Source organism: Neovison vison, chromosome 2 (assembly GCF_020171115.1).
Source record: "Neovison vison isolate M4711 chromosome 2, ASM_NN_V1, whole genome shotgun sequence".
Lineage (NCBI taxonomy): Eukaryota > Metazoa > Chordata > Mammalia > Carnivora > Mustelidae > Neogale > Neogale vison.
Window position 1 is genome coordinate 216,661,555 of NC_058092.1, and position 25,555 is coordinate 216,687,109.

General features: G+C 40.6%; 1 protein-coding gene across 4 annotated transcripts in view; it reads left to right on the plus strand.

Moving 5' to 3' along the window:
- SORCS3 (sortilin related VPS10 domain containing receptor 3) overlaps window positions 1-25,555 on the plus strand; it is a 583,502-nt gene that overhangs the window by 515,636 nt on the left and 42,311 nt on the right. For all 4 annotated transcript variants that reach the window (XM_044240465.1, XM_044240466.1, XM_044240467.1 and 1 more), the window contains 2 exons: window positions 13,709-13,826; window positions 14,835-14,968. In XM_044240465.1, coding sequence (XP_044096400.1) covers window positions 13,709-13,826; window positions 14,835-14,968 — 252 coding nt within the window. The remainder of the gene's footprint in view (window positions 1-13,708; window positions 13,827-14,834; window positions 14,969-25,555) is intronic.

Genomic DNA, 25,555 nt, shown 5'->3' on the forward strand with positions numbered 1-25,555 from the left:
ATTTAAGTGCTGTCATTCTCCTACAGGGGTCTGTCACTCAATATTATCTCTCTTGGGGCATATCCATCTGGTCCAGACACTTTTAATACTATATGGCATTCTTTCATGATAGGAATACGCAGAGTTTATTTCTCCATTCTCTTATCAGTGGACATTTAGGTTGTTTTCAGTTTTGGATTGTTTTCAGCAGTACTGTTCTCTCTCTGCCCATGCCTCCAAGTGCCTACATAGAATTCTCAGAACCTTATACCTACAAGTGGGATGGTTGGGTGATGGTGAATTGCCATTGTTTTTGTTTTTGCACTGTTTTCTGAGTGTTTCTTATATTTTCACCTCTGCAGTGGGAATGTGAGTTCTTTTCTAGTCTGTGAGAATCATGGGGTTTACAACTGTCTTATTGGTCATCTCTCAGAGGCCTGAACATAGAGACTTGTGCACCACTGGTGCTCAGCAAATACATAGTGAGTTAATAATGCCATTGGACAACACTCCAAACATTTAAGGGCAAGGGCTGAATTTTATGTCTGTAGGGTTCCTTTCATCTCTTGCTTTGGACCTTGACATGAAGTAAGAGATTGAGAAATATAATACCATGGGAAAACCAGGTCGTTTTCCTTCTCCTTTCTTCGATCTCTTTTGATTTCCATATACTTCCTTGTCTGGAATGTCCACCTTCTCCCTCTGTGTCCATCTCTTAGAGTCCCCTTCGTACCCCAACTTCTGACTCTTCGTCTAGTTTCGCAGACCACGGGTTCCATATCCCACAGTTACGGACTTTTAACTTTCAAACCCATTGAAGGAACTTACGAAGATTTGAGAAAAGAATTGAGGTTGTTTGGACATAGAATGATTCTTTAAATTCATTGCAAAAACTCAGCTTTCTTTCCTATGCCTTGTTGTTGCCTTTTAGTTTCTTTCTTATTCTCCCCTCCACTCTCTGCCTCTTCCAGGTCCTATTTTCAAACCTTCTATGCCCTGCCTCTGTCTGCCATCTCACAGATCAGAGCATTTTGCTGCAGGGACCAGCTCTGCTCACAGGATCCCTTGCTGCTTGTCCCCTGCCTATTTCTATTAAGGTCTGGTTCATGTCTCACTTTCACTCAGTGCACTCCCACTGCAGCTGTTGACCTCCTTTAGTGCTAAGCCCATCTACACCCTAATGGGAGAACAATCAGGTGACATGTACACACACCAGTAGCCAAGGATGCAGCCTGAATTTCTGGAGACTGACAACTGTGGGCTGCTGATGGCTGGCCTTCCCAGATCACGGCTTTCAGCTTTGATACGAAATCGGTCCTCAGCAGCTGCCTCCGTGCAAGCAGAGAGGAAGGCTCATGGAGCAGGAGGCAAGAGGAGGCCTGGGGAGACTTGGCCTTCCAGAGAGAACTAGGTATTTAGAAAAAGGACTCAGGGATCCACATGTATCAAGCCCCTGTTGCAAGAATATTTATTACTTCTTTATTCAGCAGGATGCCTTGCATGCCCACTACAAAGCAGACACTGTTCTGAGAGTTCCAGGAGCCGGGCTAAGGCATACACAAGACAGTCAAGGGCTCTGCTGATGGGACGTTTATGTTCTAAAGCCTCTTGCACACTCTAGAGAAGAAAGATAAGTTTTGTATGAGGTTTATTTCAGGCTAGGGCTTGTGGAATATGTTCTATAATCCAGTTATGAGCTTTTAATGGTGTGATGGTGGTGAACCACATAGTGGCGGGATGGGGGGAGTGGGGAGGGGTAGAGAGAGAGAGAGATTGCTATAAACCTCAGGGAAACTCTAACTTCCAACAATTCCAACCCTGGTTTCTGATTATTGCTTACATCCTAGTCTGAGAAAGGACAACACTGTGAATGAATAGAAGAGAACCTCCCAGGATATTAAAGAGTGGTTACCTCCAATGGAGCTTTTATTTTCTCATCTATACATTTTTATAGTTTTTGATTTTTATATAATGAGAAAAGGGAAATCATTTATCAAATTGTACACGTGAGAAAAAATAAATACCTCCCAGATAAATAAAGGGAGGAGCTGCATTTAAGTCTATTTAGGTGGTTGTGTGACTCACACTTACTCTATCTTTGAGGTTATGACCTACAGGAAGGGAGAGTCTTAACTACCCACCGTCACTTACCAGTGCTAAGTAATGCTCTGAGCAAATTAATACAAAATCATTTCAAATAAACAGGCGACTGCCTTCCAATCAAAGACCAGAATGGGAAATAGACAAATCCCAGTCATAAAATGAAAATTCAGGAAATTGCTAGATAGTAGCTTCTGATGAAGCGGTGCTCTAAATAATTTCTTCAAGGTCATCTGGTTAATTTATGATGCATTTGTAAGTTATTGTGTATTTTAAAAATTAATGAAAGATTTAATTATAGCAGGGTTGCCTGTGACCTTTTGTGAAATGACTTCATCATAAATCTGCAGGCATTTCAGAACTGTTTTCCAGGTTTCTAATAATTTGCTCTCAAATTAATGACATCCAGCCAGTGAAAGGAGTCAAGGCTGAGTAAAAGGATTGAGTCGGGATTTGCGGTTTCCTAGCAATGGCTAATTCTGAGTCCTGGACGGAGGTGGCAGAGAACATGGTTTGTGACTCACCAGAATCCACAGCAGGTTTAACTGTTTACTTAGAGGAATGAGAAATAAATCCAGTGTGTCAATAGGGGAAATTGCAGGTAGCCAGATGAGGTCACTGCAGAAGATTTGATTTGGGGCACATTTGTCTACATGTCAGTGTGGAGGTAGTACCTGGATTGGTGGGAGAATTCTTCTTCCCTGAAACCCACGGGGGTTCTCCCTCATTTATAAATTGAAGGCTTATGCCTGCCCTCCAGCTTACCAGCCCCCTGTGAAGCTCAACTTAGACTCCATCACCCTAGTGTATCTGACCTTCCCCAATCTGACTGAGACCTGCTAAATGGTCTTTGGAGAGAAGCAGGCTTACTTCCCTGGAAACCAGGGACATCATTTGTCTCCTGTTATTCTGATGATTCATTTGACTCAATAAAATATACAGAGGAAAATGCTAAACCTTAACAAATCAAAGAAAATCCTCTCTCTTAACAGAAGCTAGGGTGTACATCTGTAGTTCTAGATTAGCGGGCTAGACTTTGGAAAATCCAGAGCATCCTTTAGACACAGAAGCCTGAAGGAAAAGCCAGCAAAATGTAGAAGGTGAGCCTTGGCTGAAGACTTCCTTTTTTGCCATAGCCCCAGATGCAATCTCTAGTCTACTCTGAGTTGCACCAAGTAATGACTCACAGCACTACTGTTATACATGGCACACCATGACTCAGCCTGCATCCTGCAAAGGTTTCCCATGAAAAGAAATCAGTGTGGGAGGAAGAGTTGGGTTTTTGGAGACTTGGGTCCTAGTTCTTTGTGTTCTTGGGCAGGCTACTACTTTGTTTTCCCCAGCCAACTTGTGAAGGGCTTGGGTCAGATGTTCATCCCTAAGGACCCTTGGATGACTAAGACTATCATTCTGTTTGTCTTTTTCCATGCCCCGTAGACTCCCAGCTAGAGATGGAACCAATAACAGTGGTCATAGTTCAGGTTCAAATACATAATTGCCCACATTGTAAATGCTTAGATCTTGAGACAAATTGGGTCATAATTGAAGCTCTCTGGATACATCTTCTCTGCAGATTTCTCTTTTCTTCCTTCCTCCAACTGTGCTTTCAGTTTTATATATTTTATGGGGTTTCTGCCTTTTGTGCAGGCAGACTATAATGAGCTGGTACTAAGAGGACCCCCATGCCTGTATCTCAGTGCCAAACTGTGCAGTCAAATGATTTCTAATGAATCATGAAACACTTAAAACGGTGTATGAGCCTTGCTAAAAGTATAGTGCTGAAACTGTGTTATTATATTAGTAGCAACTGCCTAAGTTGGACTGGCCTCGACACCTACTTGCTGTATAATTCTTCTTGGGTGAGTTAATTAACTTCTTTGAGCCTTAGTTTCCCTTTCTATAAAATGGGAATTATAAATGAAATAAGGTAGTCTATACAAAGTAGTTAATAAATTAGAAGTGTTCAATAAATTACCACTATTATTAGTATTTATAATTATTATTGTTGTTATTTCATTGTCTTTCCTAGGGTACCTACTGTTCATAGTCTTGTATAGATCATGGGGATATAAATGCATTTGGCATACTATCTGCCCACAAATTTCTCAGGCATCCAGCAAAGGACATAAAGTAAATTATCATAATTAAATACTAATATAGAAAACTATTAAAAGTTGGTTAAAATTATTTACATCTTCACTTATATAAAACACTATATATGCCACATATTTAAACCTCAGATCTCCATTAGGTGCTGTTATTATCCTCATTCAGGAAACTGAAGTCTAATGTAAGGAACTTACATTAGGAAGTTCCATGTAAGGAACTTTCTTTAGGTTTGGGATTGGCACTCACATCTTGCTCTCTATGATGCCAATATCTTTGTGTTTGATTACTTCATCCTACTGGCTCTCAGACAATAAATATATGACAAGTACTTACGATGTGGAAGGTACGGTGTATATAAGTTGCAAACTTCCAAGAGTTTAAAATCTAGCAAGGAGGATAAGACACTTATGTATATAGTATATGTATTTTGATCCCTATTGGAAGTACTAAGGCTAATATGCAAAATACAGGAAAAAAATGCTATCAGAATTCAGAGGAAAGAGATAATTTGTTTTTCTTCCTAAGGAAATGATTGCAGAAAGAGGGAAGATCAGGGAGAACATAATAGAAAAGCTAGCATTAAAAAAAAAAAGAAAGAAAGAAAAGAAAAGCTAGCATTTGAGAGGCACCTGGGTGGCTCAATCGGTTAAGCTTCTGTCTTCAGCTCAGATCATGATATCAGAGTTCTGAGGTCAAGTCCTGCATGGTGCTTCTTATCAGCAGGGAGTCTCCTGTTTCCCTTGCTTTACACACAGACACACACACACACACTCTCTCTCTCTCTCTCTCTCCCTCTCTGACAAATAAATAAATATAATCTTTTTTTTAAAGTTAGCATTTGAGTTAAAAGTAAAAAGAATAATCCATCGAGAAGATAAAACAACCTCAAAACTTGTATGCTGTTGTGATTACATAATGCAAAAAAAAAAAAAACAACAAAACATAAAAAAACTCAAAGAGAAATGGAAGATTTGTAATCTCACAGGGAAATATTTTTTTCCCCCCCACAGGGAAATATTTTAAAAATTTCACATGAAAACCAATAGATCAAGCAGTCAAAAGTTGGTATGATTTTGATGAATAATACTATTAGCAACTTTATTTAAAAGCCCTGTATATGACCCTCCACTCAACAAATAGAGAATATGTATTTTTTAAACAAACACTTAATTTTTTTTAACTGACCACACACTGGGCCACATGGAAATTCTGGAATAATTCCAAAGAACTGATATATTTGAGATTATGTTCTCTCTAAATGTTATAATTAAATAAAAATTTTAAAACAAAATGATAAGGAAAATAAAGGGAAAAAAACCTCGTATGTTTGGAAACAAAATCCTGGGTTATTTAGGATTACTTTTATTTTTAAAGAGGAAGTCAGACTTGCTGCTATGAAATATTTAAATTTGAAAAGCTCTTCCTCACCTTCTTCTACCCTAACCCATTATTTCCCATCACCATGCCCATTATTTGACTTGAGACTTGTAGAATGAGTAGGATTTGGACAAGATAGGGTGTGGGAACAGCGTCCCAAGTGGAGGGAAAGCAGGCACTAGGAAATCCTGCTACTTTTGGTGGAACAAATGGAATTCTCTTTGAGCACAAGTAGCTTTGGAGAGTAGCAGGAGGCAATACTGCAGAGGTGTTTGGAGGCTATTGCAGCGTGGCTTTTGAATCAAATCCATAGGTCTTAGCATGATATTCATGACTAGGTCTTATGAGAGTTCGAGGACAAGAGTAAGTACCTTGGGAGTTTTCTGCATAGAGATTGAACTTGCCAAAATGAAAGGATGGCCATGGTTAAGTGTAGGAACTAAGAAAAAGAAGGCTTAAGTTACAACATTCAGAGATGGGAAAAGGATGAGGTGGTTAGAAGTACATTTAGAGAAGTAAGAGGAAGACAAAGAGAACATGGTGTCACTGAAGCAGAGGGCTAGAGAAACTGAGGAAAATCCTCTGCCTTTGTAGGAGAAGGTCACCATCTGCTCACACAGGAGGTCAAAATGTAGAAGGACAGATCACTTAGCCTTGCAATATCTAAGGAATGCTTCTAAGAGGAGGTAGCATTTAGAATGAGCTTGGGACAGGCAGAGAATGAAGGAGTGAAGAGCATGGCAAAAACAAGGGGTTGAATTAGGTTTTTAGCCTGATGACTGAGAACTCAGTTGAGTCAGCCACAGGGAGAGGAAAGTCAGGAAGGAACTGGCCTTGTTCTCTTTCTTAAGATTTTCTTCAGGCAGATAGAAGTGGGGGAAGTTGGTGATTAGAAGAGTTTGAAACTCAAGTGCAGGAGTCTCTGAGGAAAATAAAGGAAAGGGCAGGGTGATTCTAGGGCAGGTGGAGAGCAACACAGTATTGTCCTAGTTGAGTTCCATCAAATGTTCTCTCAAAAATTAGTCCTCGGTAAAGTACAAATCTGATTCTCTAAGCACCATTTGTTCTTTCTTTTGCACCTATATAGTGGTTTTCTAGTAATACATCCTTGTTCTTTTCCTCTCTGAAGGACTGTGATCAACCACTCTCTCTTAGAAACTTGTGTTGGCTTTCACAACTATGTATGAAGGTTGGTATAATTGGAGGTGGGGAGAAAGAACTACACAGGAGAGAATCAGGTGACCCAGAATTGCTTTCCTATAAAGACAAAAACATCTTTACAGGGCCTGCTCTTCTAATTACATTTAGTGTGGCATTGTTTCTACCTAAATTATAGCAATTATATACCAAGATCCCCTTTGAAATAATTTAATTAATGAGTAGCTAACCCTTGGTGTGTATGGAATCCTAATGAAGTTTTTTTTTTTTATTTTTTGTAAACCACTTCCTTCCCTCAGATTAATCACTCACCTCCCCAAAAATCTCACTCAAGTCTGGATTGTGGATTAGACAGAGTATGTTAGTTAGGGCTCCAGAAAATCATAGTTGTTTGTGGAAATCCACTCACAGCCCAGGATAACAAAGACAGAAGAATCACTGCTGTTTCTCTCTTAAGAAGGAGAGAAATATGTTTTTGTCTTTCTAAGCCCCAGAGGACATGCAGCTCAACCGTGTTCTTTGGCCCAGAAATAGGGGCAGTTAAAGCTATTACCCCAATTTTGGAAGAAGTGAATGACTTTGATAGATTAATTTTATCCATTAATCAACCCAGAACTATTTAATGAGCATCTGTTATATGGAAGAAGTGCCAGCGGAGACAAAGATGAATGACTCTAGTAGATAAATCCTTTGTGTATGGGGTCACCAGGAGATAGATGACTTATACACCTGGAGTTAGATATAGGGAGTGAAAGAAAAGAGAAAAAAAAAAAAACCTCTTAGAAATTATCTTGATAGGACAATATTCCACCTAGATTTTTCATCCCATCCCTTGGAGTATATGTGTCACTGATTAAAGTCATCTTCCATAAGGATGCTGAAGGCTTGAGAGATGAAGTGATTTGCTCAAGGTCTCCAAGCTAATTTAGTGGCAGACCAGAACTAAGGAAAGATGTCTTCTATTTCTTTGCCTCATAATCTTTCCACCATGACCATCTGTATGCTAGAAGTCAAGTAATAGCATAAGAGCATAGGAGGACACTGTCTGACCCAGAGTCACATTTGTAGTATAGACAGCTGTCACCAGAGGAGTTTAAAGAAAGAAAGAGGTGGTCTCTTAGGTTTATACAGCCCAAGAAAGTGAATCTGAAGTGGAGCCAAGATCTCTCATGAAAAATCCAGGTGGCAAGGTAAAAAGAAAAAAAAAGAAACAGAAGTAATAAATTTTAATTGATTTTTCCTGAAAATCCATATAGTGAGAAGATGGCTTAGAGAATTCATTAATTTTATTCTGTGGTTGGGAACAACCTCTTCAAGGGAACTAAAGGGATGGCTACCTGTTTCCATACAGTCATTTATATTTATGTAGGAGGTATCTACTTTCTCCTAGGCTCTATATCAAATATCACACATGCGCCCGTGCGCGCACACATGCACACACATTCACACACACACACACACACACACACCACAAAGCCCTGCATTTGAGGTTAACACATACCTTGAAAAAAGGATATTGAGCCCAAACCTATCAAAAGCTCTTGATGAGCAGGGCCTTGGTTATGAGTGTGTGGGAGTTCCAGCAATATGCTGATGATGGTAATGAACATTTGTTGTCCATTGGAATTTTCAAGATTTCCCATACATTATCTCACATGACAGGATTTTGTTACATTAGTGAAAATACACTTCAAGTTAAGACCCGGGTCTAGCAATGCATTTCCATAGAAGAGGCTGAAAATAGTTTATCTCGGTAATTGCAAGGAAGTGGAACTATGGAAGATAGTGGATTTGGGCATACTGGAAATTACCTTTTTTTGCCAAAGACTTGAGAATGAAACCACACTCTCAAATTCCTTGTTCCTCAATAAACAATTACCATTCTTTGTCAAGCATCTACCATTGAAAGGCCATATGGCATACAAAGAAGTAAAGGAGCATTGCTAGCCTTAAGGAGCTTTCTAATTGGTTGACATAAACTAGACCAAAGATAGGAGAATTAAATTCTAGGTAAGTGTTCTAGAGGTGTGTTTCTTAAGGTTGGTCCTGGGACCAGCATGGGCATCACCCAGGGAGTTTTTAGAAAGGTAAATAATCAGGCACTCGAAACATACAAGTCTGTGTATGAGATGATCTGTATTTAACAAGCCCTCTAGGTGATTCCCATGCAGACAGTGGAGAACCTCTGGTAGAGACATAGTAGGACTATTTGAGCTTCTGAGGAAAGAGCTCTTGTTGCTGGAACAGTCACAGAAAACCTTCTGAAAGAAGTAGCACCTGATTTGGGAATTATATTATCCTTTTAGAGATATTCCATGTCTTTGGTTCCTCCACCCTGCCTCTTTTGGGTTTCATATTAAACCGATGTATAAACCACAGTACTTCCCCAAAGCATACCATGAATGAGAGGAGTATGCTGTGCCTACTTTATTGGCGATGAGCTTTGTAACTTTAGAGAAACATTTCGAATGGGCAAGAAACTATTATTTGGGAAACTCTTTTATTATTAATCAGAAGTAGTCTGGGCTTTCTCTATCCCTAATCCACCTTGTAGGTGCTTATCACCCCAAAATGAGGACATAGTGATGGTCACCTTGGTTTCTCTGCTGGGTTCTCACTTTGACAAATCCTATTGTGAATGTTAACATCTATCTGTTCTAAGAGTAGTTATGAAAAGGGACGAGAAATGCTTGAATTTAAATTAGTCCTTATTTTTATCTCCTGCTAAGTTTGCTGCATTTCTGTCATTTCCTTGGCTTCCATGGGCTCTAATCAGAAGACCTGTGAATGAATGTGTATTGGGCAGAATTAGGGAAGCCAGATAAATGCAAAAGAGAGACTGGGTATCAGTTGCCTGTCCTCCACAGGAGAGGATGAACATTTTTCTTCCCAGAACTGATCATGGATGGAGAGATGGGGAGTACATTAATGTCTGAAAGTTGCCAAGGGGTTTTAGCAGGTCTTCCTGATCATACTTGGGGTCCAATGCAAAAATGAGTAAAGCTCATAATCCTAACACTAGATATTTAAATGGCATGTGAAAGTGATCACAGGGAGGAGCAGATGAGCACTCACCCAAGTAAAAATATTAGCGTACCAATTTACAATTTGGGGAAAGGCCTGGGAAACACCATGTAAGGACATCCGAGATACACGCCAAAGAAATCTAGATGAAAGGATGTGCCTGGCAAGACTGCAAGAGAGAAGAGACTAGATTACACATGTCCTAACTGGGCCCCCATTTTTGTGTTCTGTTCTGAAATGAGCTCTCTGAGCGCAGAAACAGATAACCCAGAGAGTTGGGAAGACCAACATCATGGACATCCATAGAGGGTCTGGGTCAGTGAGGCTGGGCCCCTGAAGGACACTTGCATTCTGCTCAGTAGCAGCCCTGGGAAATGGATAAGCCTGAGTTTGAGGTTCTGTGTTTATTCAGTCTTGAGCATTCCTTTCCTCTGTGGGAAAGTTTGTCCATTTGAAAGCTCTCTCACATTTTGTAAATGTTTGCAATTTTCCATTTTGTTAGTTTTTTATATTCAAGCGATCTCCTCAGGGTGCCCCTTTGTTGGTCTTCCTTCCCCTGCCCCTTCCTGTGTTATCTCCTAGTTAACTGACCAGTGTTTTCACACCACTCCATAGCTAGGTAGATGAAAAGTGGTCTTGAATCATATCACCATCTGTACGAAGTTCCTGTGGCTGCTGTAACAAATCACCACAAATTAGGTAGCTAAACAACTAGAAATTAATTTTCTACCAGTTCTGAAGGCCAGAGTCCAAGATCGAAGTGGCAGTAAGGCAGCACTGCCTCTAGTGGAAAGGGAAGAGGTCCTCTGCATTGTCCATCTTCTGGGGGTTCCAGGTGTTCCTGTTTGTGGTCACGGAACTCCAGTCTTCGCTTCTTCTTTGCATGGCCTCCTTCTCTCTGTGTGTCACCTACTTTGTATCACTTACAAGGATGCTTATCCTTAGGGCCCATCTTGATAATGGATAAGGATGATTTCATCTCAAGATCTTTAACTTAATTCCGTCTGCAAAGGTCCAGATAAGGTCACAGTCACAGTTTACAGGGAATAGAACATGCTCATGTCCCTTGGGGAAGCCACTCTGCAATTCAGTACTCTCTTTTTCAGTGGTCCTTAAGCTTAAGGAACTATGAACTCCTTTGAAAATCTGATAAAATAGATGTAATTTCTCCATAATAAATATATATGGGCCAATAAATGCATATTTTTTTTAAGATTTCAGAAGATTTAATGGTGACATCCAAAACTAACTACCATTTTTCTTTGCAATCTAGTTAATATAAAATCAACCTGTATATTGCCTGTTTCATTCTTGGTAATATTCAAAATGTAGTAATTAATGCATTTTAAGATCATCTTAAATATTTATGGTTTCTCTGAATTATTTACTTATATTAATCACATTATGTATGAAAAACCTTAAGCTGCCACATTATCATTATTATTATTGTTGTTGTTATTTATTATTATTATTATTATTTAACCTGAGTTGCATCAAGCATTATTGTTTCCTTTATTCAATACTTATGTAGTTGCCAGAGGAGGACCTGACATCTCTCTCTGTGACTCCACATGTTATTTGATTCAGCTTCTCCCTTCAGTCTGTCAAGATCTTTCTGTGTCCTGATTCTTCCATGAAGCATATTGACTGTTTCTTCCAGCTTTGTGTCATCAGAAAATATGATTTCCAATGATGACCATTATTTTCATGTCTTCAAGTCATTAATAAAAATGACGAACAGGAAAGAGCAGACAGCAGAATCTTGTAGCTGACTACTCACGCCTTCCCTCCTGGTTGATTGTAATGCTTTAATTAGGTACCGTTCAGTCACATAATTTTACTGGCACCTGGCTCATATTTTTTCATCTTTTCTTTAAGACTATTACGGCAAACCGTGTCAGATGCCTTGCTGATATCTAGGTAGATCATGTGCCTCATATTTCCTTCTTCTGTCTGCCTAGTAATCTTTTCATAGAAAGGAACAGGATTAATTGGACATGATGTATTTTGTGATCCATGAAATTTAACTGTAAACTATTAGGAGTAGGTGAAAGTGTTTGGCTTGGCATCACTAATACTCTTCTACTCAGAGTATACCAATCAGGGAAGACTTACTAGAGGAGGTGGCATTTGAATGTGGGAGGATGGGCTGGATAAAGGCAGAAGAAGACATTCATCCAAGTCTCCTCCCCCTGTTTTTGTTTGTTTGTTTGTTTGTTTCTTCTGATGATCTTTCAATATAATTCTCTCTTCAAACAAGTAGAAATTTTTAAGGTATAACTGCTTTGTTAGAGATTTAAAAGGGACTGACTCCTGTCATCTTCATGAAATGAATTGAGACTAAAAGGTGAAAGTAAAAAAAAAAAAAAAAAAAAAAAAGGTGAAAGTACTTCAGTGGTGACCTGGCATGGATGTATTGGATTTGGAGACCACTGAATACAGCACGAATGAAGGAGAACAGAGAGAACCCAGGGGGGAGGTGCTTACATTCACTCTGCTTCACACGATATTGGCCACAAAACCCACGATACTCTAGCCCCATGGCTTCTGCTACTCAGTGCTGAGCTAAGATTCTTATAAAGACCATATGTTTTTGGTTTTGTTCTTTTAGAATAGTTGGCACACAGTTTGCGCTAGTTTCAGGTGTTCAACATAGTGATTCAGCGTCCCCATACGGTATGCTACCATCTGTCACCATACTACGTGATTATGGTATCCTCAACTGTATTTCCTATGCTGTGCCTTTTATCCCCATGACTTATTCACCTCAAAGTCTGTTTAATCTTTTAGACAAAACTCTGAAAAATTGTATTTAACTTCTAAACTGATAAAACATTAAGGCATTTCCCAAGGTGTAATGTAAGCTAAAGGATCCTATTTATTTGTCCATTTCACAATTTTAGTCCACCCTTACCCCTCCCAAAGTGACTGAGCTCATCCTTCAGATAGCAGCAGGGACTGTCCCTTGAGGAGAGTTAGTCTCTTAGGTGTCACTGTAGGAACATCTGGCTGTGGGGAGAAGAGAATCCAGGGTTGGGAGCATGATTAAGATTTGCTCACATGGAAGCCATCCAATGCCTTGAAAGGCTCCTGTTGGTTCAGGTTCCCAGAGTGATTGGTCTTCCCTTCACAGCACTATGATAGATGTCTTGTGTCGTAATTATAAGACGTGCCACCCGAGTGGAATACGGATGATCAGTCTTTTTTTCTATTTTTCTAGAAACAATTGATCATTCATATGTACAGGGCTATCAACTTCTGGGCTTTGAAAAGGGCAGTATTGATCATCTAAGTCACACAGATGGTATGCTTCTTTACCATACATAAATATGAGTTCCTTTCACAAGGCTACTGTGATTTTCCAGGGAAGGGGGAAGGAGTGATATTCATGTGAATTAAGCATTGGGGATTTTAACTAAAACACACTTAGATCTAGTCAGAATTTTGGAACTGGCATCCATGCTTGAGATTAGCTAACTCACTCCCCTCCAAAGTACATACTTACAATTTACTTTGCAAATGAGAAAACTTGAGTCCCTGTTAGTAGACATCAGTAGATAAAACACCTGTGCTTGCATTAAGGAGAAAAAAAAGGGCTACATGTCAAATTATGCACAATGATTCTATCTGGGTAGAAAATTTTGAGCTGTTGGGTGAATTTTTTTCCTTCATATCTTTCTGTGTTTTCCTTCATATTTTTCTGTGCTTCCTATAAAGCACATATATTACTTTTGCAATTGAACAAATGGCTAGTTTTAAACTCTCTGTGAATACCATGTCATTTGGCTAGAGTTATAAAATGGTGCGCTTTGTCCTTGGTGACCCTCAAAGACCTCGTTTTGGAAGAACCTGTTGAATCCAGACTGCAATACGATCCTCTCTCCCTCTAGTCTTTGTGCATTAGTGACTGACTAGGAAGCTCTCTCTGCTTGTCTCTCCCATGCCTCCCCTAAACACTTAGAGTTTTTGGCCACTTCAGCCTCCGTTCTGAATGGCAGTTGGTGAAAGTGGACTACAAATCTATCTTCAGCCGGCGGTGCAATAAGGAGGACTATCAGACCTGGCACCTGCTCAATCAGGTACACCAGAGGGCAGGGGCACACTGGCTTCTAGGGGAAGGAGCTACTACAAGCCCTGTTTAGTCATTTCTGGGCCTTCCTATTCGGAGGTGGAAAGTAGCGAGCCATCCAAAGATAATAGTAGATTTGGGGGGAAGGGTTGGAGTCCACATATCCAGGTCCAGCATAGACAGTTGGTATTTCAGGACCCCTTTTCACCCTTGGATCCCCATCTACCCATTGCAATCACCAAATCACCTAGGAGTGAGGTGACAATGATAAGCTGGGGCTTTCGCTCTATCTGTGGAGAAATAAGCCTGGACAGCCGGGAGACCTTCTAGTAGTTTCACCATCTCACCTTTCAGTGGGGACGGTGAGAACATCTGTTAGGCCAGCCCCTGTAAGAGTCCCTGAAGCACTGGAAACAAGACCACAGAGAAAGGGTGAGGCATGGAAGTGAGTAGCTCTAGGAGTAGCAGATATTTGTAACTATGCAACATAAGCAGAATCCTACATTCTCGAACAATTAGGTTCATGTAATTTGTACCAACTTCTCCTCTTTTTGCACTTGCTTAGAAATAAGGACTTGGGCATGGTTGTTTATCAGAGAGAGAGAACTTTTGGGACCAGCTTTAATTTTACTCTGAAGATGGTGTAAAAACTATGCCGGAAGTGGGTTCTTTTCCACTAGAATTTATGCTGAGGTCATTTAGGTAATTTGGAGATCTGTGAGGATGGCTTAGAACCTTTGCATTCTCTCTGAAGGTGGAAAAGAAACAAGAGGAAGTAGACATCATTGGCTAGGTCGGGTGAAGGATAGTGATGGGACAGCTCCATGGTCTTCCTCTTGTGTGGTAGTAAAAGACTGGCCTCTTTGCCCTTGAGACTCCTAAATGGTTACTGGGAAAGAGATTGCTACACAGTGTAACTGAAAGAGAATGAAAAGGCTAATGTTTCTTATAGAGAAGCTGGTTTATGTCATCTCCTTTGTGTTTTTCTGCCTCTCTCATTATGGACTTTCTTTCCAAGGGGGAGCCCTGTGTCATGGGAGAAAGGAAAATATTCAAGAAACGCAAGCCAGGAGCTCAGTGTGCCCTGGGCCGAGATTCCTCAGGGACGGTGGTCTCAGAACCCTGTGTCTGTGCCGACTGGGACTTTGAATGGTGAGTCTCTTGGCATCTCATTGTCAGTTTCAGCCAGACATTAACTTGTTGCAGGACGGAGATGAGGATGGAGGTTTGGGAGAAAGTCATGACCCAAAGGTGAGAGGTGTGTTTGCTGGCCTGTGGGTCTGATGGCTCCAGTTCCTGGGTCATACAGGAAGTCCACACCCCTGGAAGGAAGACAGGAGGAGACATTTTCACAGGGAAGCTCACTGTTCTATAAGAGCAGCATGTCCAAGGGATCCTTCTCATTTTCAGTTAGCAGCTCTGGGAAAGTACCAGAGAGGTTGCGTGGGCACTGCCAGAGCTCTGAGGGCTGCCACAGACAGCTACCTCCAGACACAGTAGCTCAAACAGTGATTTTTCCACAGGAACTCTCTCTCTCTTTTCATCATTTTCCCCTCTAATGACAACCACAAAGACCAACTAAATCTCACGTACTAACCAAAGATTCACAAATTTCCAAATTTACCTCCAGCTCTGACCTCACTGACCTCTAGGATGGAGACATGTGTGTTCATGTTCGTACTCAGCCACCATGTCCCCTGGAATTTGCTAGTAGAGATTTCAGACTCGGTGTGGCCCAGGGCGAGATCTTCCTGAACCTTTACTATTGGGAGCAGTTTCTCAGCTCTTGTTTGGACTGGTTTTCCAAACTCTATAAAACACGCAGTTGATAAAATCAAGATCCCAGGAGAGCTTGATTTTTCCCTTACCCTCAGGTTTAGGCCGTCTGCAAGTCCTTGTGAGTCTTTATGTCTAGAACACATTCATTCATTCATTCATTCATTCATTCGTATTTATTTATTTACTTGTGAGAGAGAGTGTGGGCGGGGGATGGGGTAGAAGGGACATAGAAAAGGAGAGAGAATCTCCAGTAGGCACCCTGCTGAGCGTGGAGCCCAAAGTGGGGCTTGATCCCACAGTCCTGAGATCATGACCTGAGCCAAAACCAAGAGTCAGACACTTAACTGACTGAGCCCCCCTGTCCCCAAGGCATCCCTCCAGAACATATTTTAACCCAACACTCCTCTGGCCATATCTACCGCAACCTGGACACTGCAAGTCTGTGGTCTCTGTTTCCATCCTCATTGCCCTAAAACCTCTCCTCCTCACAGCAACCAAAATTAGACTGTAGAAACCCAAATCAGATATTATCACTCCTACACTTAAAACATTCCAGTGGCTTCCACTCTTGCTTAAAATATCATGCCATCTTCCTTCCTTGCCTTGCTCCACTCTAGCTGATGTGGCCTGCTATCATTGTGCCTTAATTTCTTACCATTCTCCCCTCATTCACCATTTTGCAGCCACATTACCATCTTCTTTCTGTATCTTAATTAATCCAGGCTCATTGCTAGCAGAGACGACAGCAACTGTAAGGATTTCTTCCAGATCTCAGCAAGACTGGTGCCTCTGGATAGCTCACATCTCGACAAAAATATCAGCTTCAGAAATGCTTTCTTTTTTTTAAATTTATAAATTATTTCCATTAACATATAATGTATTATTTGGTCCAGGGGTAGAGGTCTGTGAATCATCAGGCTTCCACACTTCCCAGCAAGCACCATTTTCAGAAATGCTTTCTGAGACCACCTGGTCTCACCTACAGCCTGTCACTCTGACACCTCACCCGATTTCATGGTCTCCGTGGTAATCATCATGTGGAGTGATCATGTTTCCTGATTGCTTTATTATCACCTGTCTTCCCCCGACAGAATGCACGTGCCATGAGGGCGGGGACTCTAGACTCGCCCATAGTAGATTAAATAGTTGCACCATGTTCCTAAATGTTGTTCCTTTTAGGAGAGTCAACAAATGTCCCAAGTCTGGGCATGGGTGATCCCCTTGGTGATCCCACTTGGATTCCAGCTGGGTGAATTCCTCCTCTACATCACAGTCAGAAGTTGAAATTCAATCTGGATATTTCCATAAACAGTTCCAGGTTAAAAGACAAAGCTAAGGGCTTGGGCATCAGTATATAAACACAGCAGGGCAGTGACAGAGTTGCATTTGGGCTTTTCTGGTGTTGAACGGCAGAAGTAAATCCAGATGGGTGCAGAACAGCTACTCCTACCCAGCAACCTCATCCAGCCTGTTTCTGAAGCTTGCTTTGTGGTGGAAGCCATCTTTGGTTCCCCACTTTCTACCAGGGCCATAACTGGTCACTGCAAGCCAGCTAGAAGACTGTGGCTGCTCCCTAGCTACACTTCATCTCTGAACTCATGCCTTTGAAAGCTTGACCTCACTGAGAGTCATTCCAATGGGATACGCTAAATGGAATTTAATTTGAATGTCAGCGTCCTATCTGTGACACTTCTGACCCTTTGGAGACAGAGGATGTTTTCACACTTGGGAAGACTAATTTTCAATTATTAACCACAATCCAGCAAAATTGTCATAGCAATATACACAGTAGGTCCCTGATAATTATGCTGCATGACATATGGATGTCAGCTTGAATATCCAGAATATGAGTTTCAGTCTTCCCTCTGTCCCTTCTGTCCCTGTGCCTCCTGGAGGCACACTGTCTTCACATGCCTTGCTACGTTTTCTCCTGTGTCTCTCTGAGCTGTAATAGATCCTCACCTGCTGTTGGGAAACCCCAGAATGGAGAAAGAAGAATTGTAACATATTTTTTTTCAGGAGTTCCATTAACATTTACTAGTCTGGAAAAAAAAAAAAAATCCCAGCTCTGATATTCACAGTTTTTGACCTTGGGAAATTTTCTTAATCTCTATGATTTCGCCTTCTTGGCTGTAAAGTAAAAATACAGATCATGTATCCTCCTGGTTGCTAGGGATCTCACTGGTTGTTAGGGAGGAGTCAGTGAATTAATCTACATCATTAATGTAGGTAAGGGGTCCCTCCTAGTGGTGTAAGCATCCATATGGTAGCTGTTGTTGCTGCTGTTGTTAATCTTGTATCCCAGAGTTAAGTGGTCCCTATGGTATTTTTACCAGGTAAACCAGAGCTTATAGATCCAAATGAGTCCTGTCTACAAAGTAGTACCTTTGGGTGTCATCTATTCACTCATTATTGGCGGCATTGCTTAAAATATTTCTGAGCCCTTCCTTGGGAACTGCTATCAGAATGCATCTGTGAGGAGTGCCTGGTGGCTCACTTGGTTAAGCGTCTGTCTTTGGCTCAGGTCATGATCCCGGGGTCCTGGGATCAAGCCCCACCTTGGGTTCCTTGCTCAGTAGGGAGTCTGCTTCTCCCTCTCCCTCTGCTGTTCCCCCTGCTTGTGCGCTCTCTATCTCTCTCTGTGTCAAATAAATAAAATCTTTTGTTTAAAAAAAGAATGCATCTGTGAGTGAAGCAGGAAAAAATAAAAAGGCTTTGCAAGGTACTCTTTGGTTCTCACACTTGTATTGGTAGAGGTACCAACTGGACCCAACACTCTGTAATATCAACATTGTTACTATGGCATTTTAATGAGAAGAAAAGGAGCATCTGGAATGAAAGTTACTTGGCTAAGATCGCCTAACAGAGAAATCTGGAGTTTGAATGCAAGTCTAGCTAATCCTATGTTCTCTCCCGTATATCATACTATTTCTTAAGAAATCAAACAAGTCTTTGTTATTAGAGTCACCTATGTTTCAGAGGAAACAGTTCCCAAAGTTTAGTTATTCTAAAGTTAAAATTCATCCTCAAATGACTTAGGTTAACTGCTGTTGATACAAGTTAATCTGGAATGTCCTGTTAACTTTAACACAATCTCAGATAAAGTAGTTTTGACCATTGGTACTGAAATTCTAATAGGCATATGGTGTTCAAGAAGACTTTATAGAATTTTGAGGGGAGGTGGTATTTGAAGTATTATGTGGTAGGTAGTCTTTTCTACTGTCAATTGTATCTCATGAATGTAGAAGAGAATACGGAGGTTCCTAAAGAAATTTTAAAAATAGAATTACCGGCGCACCTGGGTGGCTCAGTGGGTTAAAGCCTCTGCCTTTGGCTCAGGTCATGGCCCCAGAGTCCTGGGATCGAGGCCCACATCAGGCTCTCTGCTCAGCGGGGAGCCTGCTTCCCCCTCTCTCTCTGCCTGCCATTCTGCCTGCCTATGATCTTCGTCTGTCAGATAAATAAAGTCTTTAAAAAAATAGAATTACTATATGATCCAATAATTTCACTACTGGATATATAACTGAAGAAAACAGATAGAAACACTAATTGAAAAAAATATATATATATATATACACACACCCCTATGTTTATTACAGCATTATTTACAATAGCCAAATTGTAGAAGCAGCTGAGATATGGCCATCAATAGCTGAATGGATAGAGAAGATAGAGGATATAAATGGGATATGGGATATATCTAGACCTATATATCTCTGTCTATATAGATAGATAAAGGATATCTATATTTATAACAGACTATTACTCAGTCATAAAAAAGAATAAAATCTTGCCAGTTACAACATGGATGGACCTAGAAAGTATAATGCTAAGTGAAATAAGTCAGTCAGAAGAAGACAGATACCATGTGATTTCACTCATATGTGGAATCTAAGAAACAAAACAATGAACAAACAAGAAAAAAAAAAAGGCAACAGGACTCTTAAAAATAGAAAAAAACTGGTGATTGCCAGAGGGGATGTTGGTGGGGGGATGAGTGAAATAGATGAAGGGGATTAAGAGTACACTTATCTTGTTGAGCCCTGAGAAGTATATAGAATCAAATCATTATATTGTATACCTGAAACTAATAGAGCACTGTGTTAGTTTTACTTGAATAATAATAACAAAAAAGAACCACTTGAGTTGGAGGTAGGATAAACACACATACAAGACTTGAGACTGGGTTAGTGGTCAGAATCTGAGAGTAAGAGCAAAAAATAATCATGTGACCTAAAGAGTATTTTTGCACTACTTTTGAGTATGGAAGAGACAGTTTCATTTCTGAAGTTTCTGTTGTCTTTCTATAGTGGTTTTTATAGACAATAGAACTGAATATTTGAGATTGTTTTGTTTTTAAGTGAACGTCAATAAGCATAGGTATTGATTTAATAATACAGTTTTTCCATCAAATATCGTTTGTTTGTCTCCAGTGTCCTTGCTGGAAATAGGTGCCTAGCAACAATCTCATAGCCTTGTGTCCTTCTCAGTGGTCCTTCCTACTAGAAAGTATTATTAGCTAAAGAATCTGAAAAGCCCAGCTCAGTTAGTGTAAGTAATTATGACGCACATTCTACCTTCTTGTTTGCCTAAGCCAAATCAGGTCATGTTCCTTTGATTGGTTCAGGCAACTTTTAGGTGTCAGAGACAGCAGGGAGAGGGAGTAACCTACTTTAATCAGATTGATGGAGGTAGGAAGAGGGGATGAGAAGGATGGAGTAAATGTCTTCATTTTGGTGGAAAAGTTAAAGAGTATAGCCTGGGATCCAGAAAGGGAGGATATCTTTCTTTTTTTGGAGAGGGAAGTTTTATAGATTCTCAAACGCCTTTATTTGTAGGATAACATGCACCCTTCTACCCAGAGTGCATGTCAGAAATAAGCATGACTTTTGCATGAATAGTGATGTTTCTGGTCAGCAGCTTCATGCTTATTCTAGAGTGCCACTTCCATTGTGGCTCTGGTGAAGGGCCAGGGATAAATCCGCCGTGAGAATTAAGTTTGTCAAGGACTAGCGGGTAGTCAGAAAAAGGAACTTAAGGGCCCTGCTCTGAAGTTATATGAGGCTCCTAGAAAGGAGTTGCCTTCTGAGAGAGGCAAATACCTTTCTTCAGCAAGAACCAGGTTGAACCAGAAATTATGCCTAGTCATTCTTTTTTCTTATTCATCCAACCACTCACTCAGCAGTAACTCTTGTTCAATACCTACTATGCACCAAGTCCTTTAGATGGATTATCTTGCTTAATCTTCTCAACCAGCCTCGGGAAGGAGAGTCTGTTATTTTATAGATGAAGATTTGGAGACACAGAGAGGTTAAGTAACTCCTTCAAAATCGTAATATTCTGACCCAGAGTCCTAAGTCTTGGTGTTTCCTTCCATGGGCAGTATGGTTCCAGATCCACATAGTGAGTTTATCATGTGGTAATACAGAAGAGAGGGGGAAAAGATAAGGGAATGCTATTGTCCATAAGTGCAGATGTGTCTGAAATCCATCCAACAGCAAGTATTCTGCATATAGAGCCCAATTATATGTTTTTTTCTGTAGAAAAGCATTGTAGAAAAGGCAAAGATGAACCAGAATTTTGAACTCAAAGAAAACATAACAGCAAATAATGATATAACTAGGTACTAAATTCTACAATGCAGGCCAATCCTGTCTAATGTAGTTGTCACCAGTCACATGTAGTTATTTGCATTAAAATGAAATAAAATTAAACATTCCATTCTTCAGTTGCACTAACCACATTTGGTATTTAGTACTCACATGTGGCTAGTGGCTACCATACTGGATGGCATAGATGTAGAAGAGATGGTTCTTTCAGACAGCACTGGTCCTACCTGTAAGTGCCAGAGATGATGCAAGCAAAGAGTGTTGAAGACTGGAGTAATGATGGAAGCCTTCCTGTAGCAGGTGATGTGTTGACTTGCTATCAAGTATAATGAATAAGGGCAGCACCTCAGAAAACGCAGATGTATGAGACTGTTGAGTAGAGGAATGAGTTGAGGGTTGAGTTGTTGATGAGTAGATGGATGGGGGAAGATGGCCAGCATGGGGTTTGATAAGGAGAAATATCTGAGGGGTGTTTGTTGGGTTATTCAAACGGTTTCTGAAATAGTTTGGATGTAATCATCTTTCTCTATGCCTGTATTAGGCTTATGCCCTAGTGAAATGCTGATGGTGTTCATTATTATTCCATTGTTTGTGCTGATGTTTTTGTTGGGGTTGCTCCAGTTTGTTGAGTGTTCACTCTGCACCTGCCAAAAACTTCTATCTGTCCAATCCCAAACCAGCAGGCGATCCTGTCTCCCAAAATGAGACAGAAACACCCGAGGATGACTATTCCTGGAATCTCAACTGCCAAATGGGAGAATGGAGGAACTGGGGGTCAGTGAAGCAGTGATAGGGCTGCGCATGGTCTGAGAGTAGGACAGCCCCAGGAGGTGGGCCAGCAGAGACCATGACTTCTGGGCGGGCTCAGAGAGTCTCAGAATGTCTTTCCCAGGGACCACGTCCTCCCTTATTAAGTGGGTGCTCCATGAGTGTGTACAAATGTTTTTCGAGGGTTGAGAGTCTCCATTATCACCTCCATGTGCCATTGTCAGCTGTGTACAATCTTGAACATATCACTTCTCTTTTGCTTCTCCCTTCCAACCTACCAACTAAGAGGATCGGGACCAAGGAATACCAGCGTGGCTTCCAGTTCTGATATGCAGAAGCTTTGTGATTTCTGAAGTTTTCTGTTCCTTCTTTAGACCGTCTAAGGCTTTTCCCTGAACGGGATTTGAAGGACATACATCTCCTGGAAATGGACACGTTTCCCCCTAAATTTTTAGAAGTTCTAAACCCTTTTATAGTCAGGAAAGATGCAGAGGTGACTTATTTCTGGAAGGAAACTGCTTATGTGTTTGCAGAAGCTGTGGCAGCATACTTCCCTGAGGCAAATCAGACTTTCTGGCACATTCTTTCCAAATGTCACAATTCAACAGAAAAACACCTTTTCCCCAGGAAGTTGGAGCAGCAGCTGGAACTGCTTATTTGTTGAAATCATGCAAACTCCAGAGCTGGGGGGTAGGTTGGGCAGTATGAGATTTTAATATACATTTAGCAGAAGTTAATGAAGAAGTCCACAGCTCAGGGGCAGCCAGTGATGTTTCTGTTAATGTTATTAAATATTAATGAGTTGCTTTTTCTCTTTGGGGCTAAACAGCATGCCTGATGCACCTTTTTAAATTACTGCATCCCTAACAGGTAGCAGAGCTGAACAGAACTGCTTAAGATGGTTACATTTAGGAAGGAGCATTAAGACCTTTCTCTTCTTCCCAAAGCTGTTTAGGAGGGCACCCTTCCTTCAAAGGTTACTAATATTTCTTAGGGTTAGCAGAACATTCAATAGATTTAGCTCATAGAGCAACTGGGGAATTTTCTGGAAGCAGTGCATATAACACCACAGCCCAAAAGTTTCTACAGATAAGCAATGTTTAGAAATCAGATATTCAGTGCTGTGCTGGTAAATATTTAACTACCGGCTCTCTTAGAACAAATAAATAAGTAAGCCCTCATTAGTAGCATTTGCTGATTATTATAAGTATCCCCAAATGTGGCCAATTTTGAGACACCAATGTAACATTAGTGAATACAGAATTGAGAAGAGATGTCCAGTAGCACAACATTATATAGTATTTCTACCATACAGGCACATAAATGTAAATAACCTCAGGAGCATAGGTAAAATAATAATATATAATGTTTTATATATAACAATATTTTTATAATAATAAATGTAGCAAAATCATGAGGCATCTGTGTGTTCATTACCTTTCAAATATAATTAATTTAAAAATTGAAATAACTTTTAAGTTTTTTTTTTTTTTAAGATTTTTAGTTATTATTTGAGAGAGAGAGAGAGAGAAAGTGAGAAACAGCATGAGAGGGGAGAGGGTCAGAGGGAGAAGCAGGCTCCCTGCTGAGTGGGAGCCCCATATGGGACTTGGTTCTAGGACTCCAGGATCGTGACCTGAAACTTTGGCACACACTTAAACAACTGAGTCACCCAGGTGCGCCCCCACCACCTTTTCTAAAAAATATTTTATTTATTTAATTATTTGAGAGAGAGAGAGTGAGAAACAGCATGAGAAGGGAGAGGGTCAGAGTGAAGTAACTTAAGTTTTGATACTGGCTGTGTTTAACAACCATTAATGATATTGCAAAATTCCTGAACTTTTAAGTCCATTCTCATGAGCAGTTACAAGCTGCTACAAAGTCCCCAGTGAACTTGCCAGTTGGGAGATCTCTAATCATTGATCAGGACACATGGCAAAAGATTTGCTTGACAGACATCTCCCTTTCTCCTTTTCTTCCAGTTTCATATAAACATGCCATATCTTGAGATATGGTCTTGAGATTAATGGTCTTGCCTGCTACCTTTCTAGCCCAGGCCTCTGTAGCACACTTGGGATGCTTTCTCTGGTCCACACTGGAAGGTCAACTATGGGCTCATATCTGCCTGCAGAGATAGACCCAATGCAGAGGCATAATTAGTGTGATTACTTGAAAGCATAATTGGAGTATTCATTCACTCAGTAAATATTTAGCACCCCAACATCCTAAGTACGGTTCTGAACTCTTACATGGGCAAACAATGAACAGAGGTCTCTGTAGCTTCAGTGTTTGTCTGGGAAATCAGGAAAGGCCTCATCTGACCTAGATATTAAAGAAGGATACTTAGCAGACTACCAGACACGGACAAGGTAGAGTGCTTCAAGGCCAGAGACTAAACACATGCAGAGGCAAAGAGGGTTGAAAAGTTGGCTTAGATTGTTCAGGTCGGTGTCTGGTGTGGAGGAAGATGGTGAGGAGGTAGAATGTGGTGGCGCTGGGAGGACATTTTATATAATCTCATCAGTGAGTTGGTGCTTCTTGTTGGTACCACATCATACTGTATTACCATGTTCTGCTTCCTGCTGTATGTCCTTTGGTTGGATTTGAGGCATGTTGTATCCCTCTCCCCAAAGACTTGAAGTCCTTGAGGGCAAGGACTGTTGCACTTCTTTCCTAGGACAGTGCACATATTGAGTAATAAATAAACATGGACTTGAACTTGTATTCCTATCCCCTTTCCTTTCCTACCCTAGTCACACACATAGACCAAAATTTGCCTCCATTTTCATTGGACTTTAATTAAATCTTGGCTCAAAGAACATTGGAGCAGAAAAAGAAAGGAGGGGTAGGTCTGGAGAGAGTGATTTTCCTTGCTGTTTTATGTTTCATTAACACTCAGTGGATCAATATTCAAATGTCCAGGCTGTTCTGCCTGGCCTGTGGGTTTCAGGAAACCCTTGGATGCTTAACTTAGAAACATGAATTCTCCTGCCAAGTGAAGCTACCCTCACTGACCTCTGGTTGGTTTCAAGAGCAATAATACTTACTTTATTACCTTTTTTCTACCCTGACATTTATGCATCTGGGAGCCTTATGAAACTCCCAAGAAGTAAGGAAACACCATTCGCATTTCAGATGGGGGCCCTCCTCTCTACACTGGTCTATTACTTCTTCATTTTGAAATGGGAGGGAAGAAGGGGGAATCATACCTGACTTTCTTTTTTATTATAGCAAGGCTTTTATGAAAACACGGAAAAGAACCACGATTTTGTGGTGTTCTTATAGGGAAACGGGAGCTGTGTTATATGTATTTGAGACAGTTTGAATGGCTGTTTGTTTTACAGGAAGACAAATGTATATATTTGAGGAAGAATTTGTAGGAAAAGTTAAAATAAAATCTGTGAAATTAATTTTGGAATAACACCTGTGGAATCTTACCCAGAAATGAATCTTGACCTTTAAAATCATCTTGGTTGTCATTATCACTTACTTCTGTCAGTAATTTTACTGTGATCCAGAGGATTCTTTTAAGCTTTTAGCATCCCTGATACCCAACTTCAGCCACTGTACCTGCTATAGGATA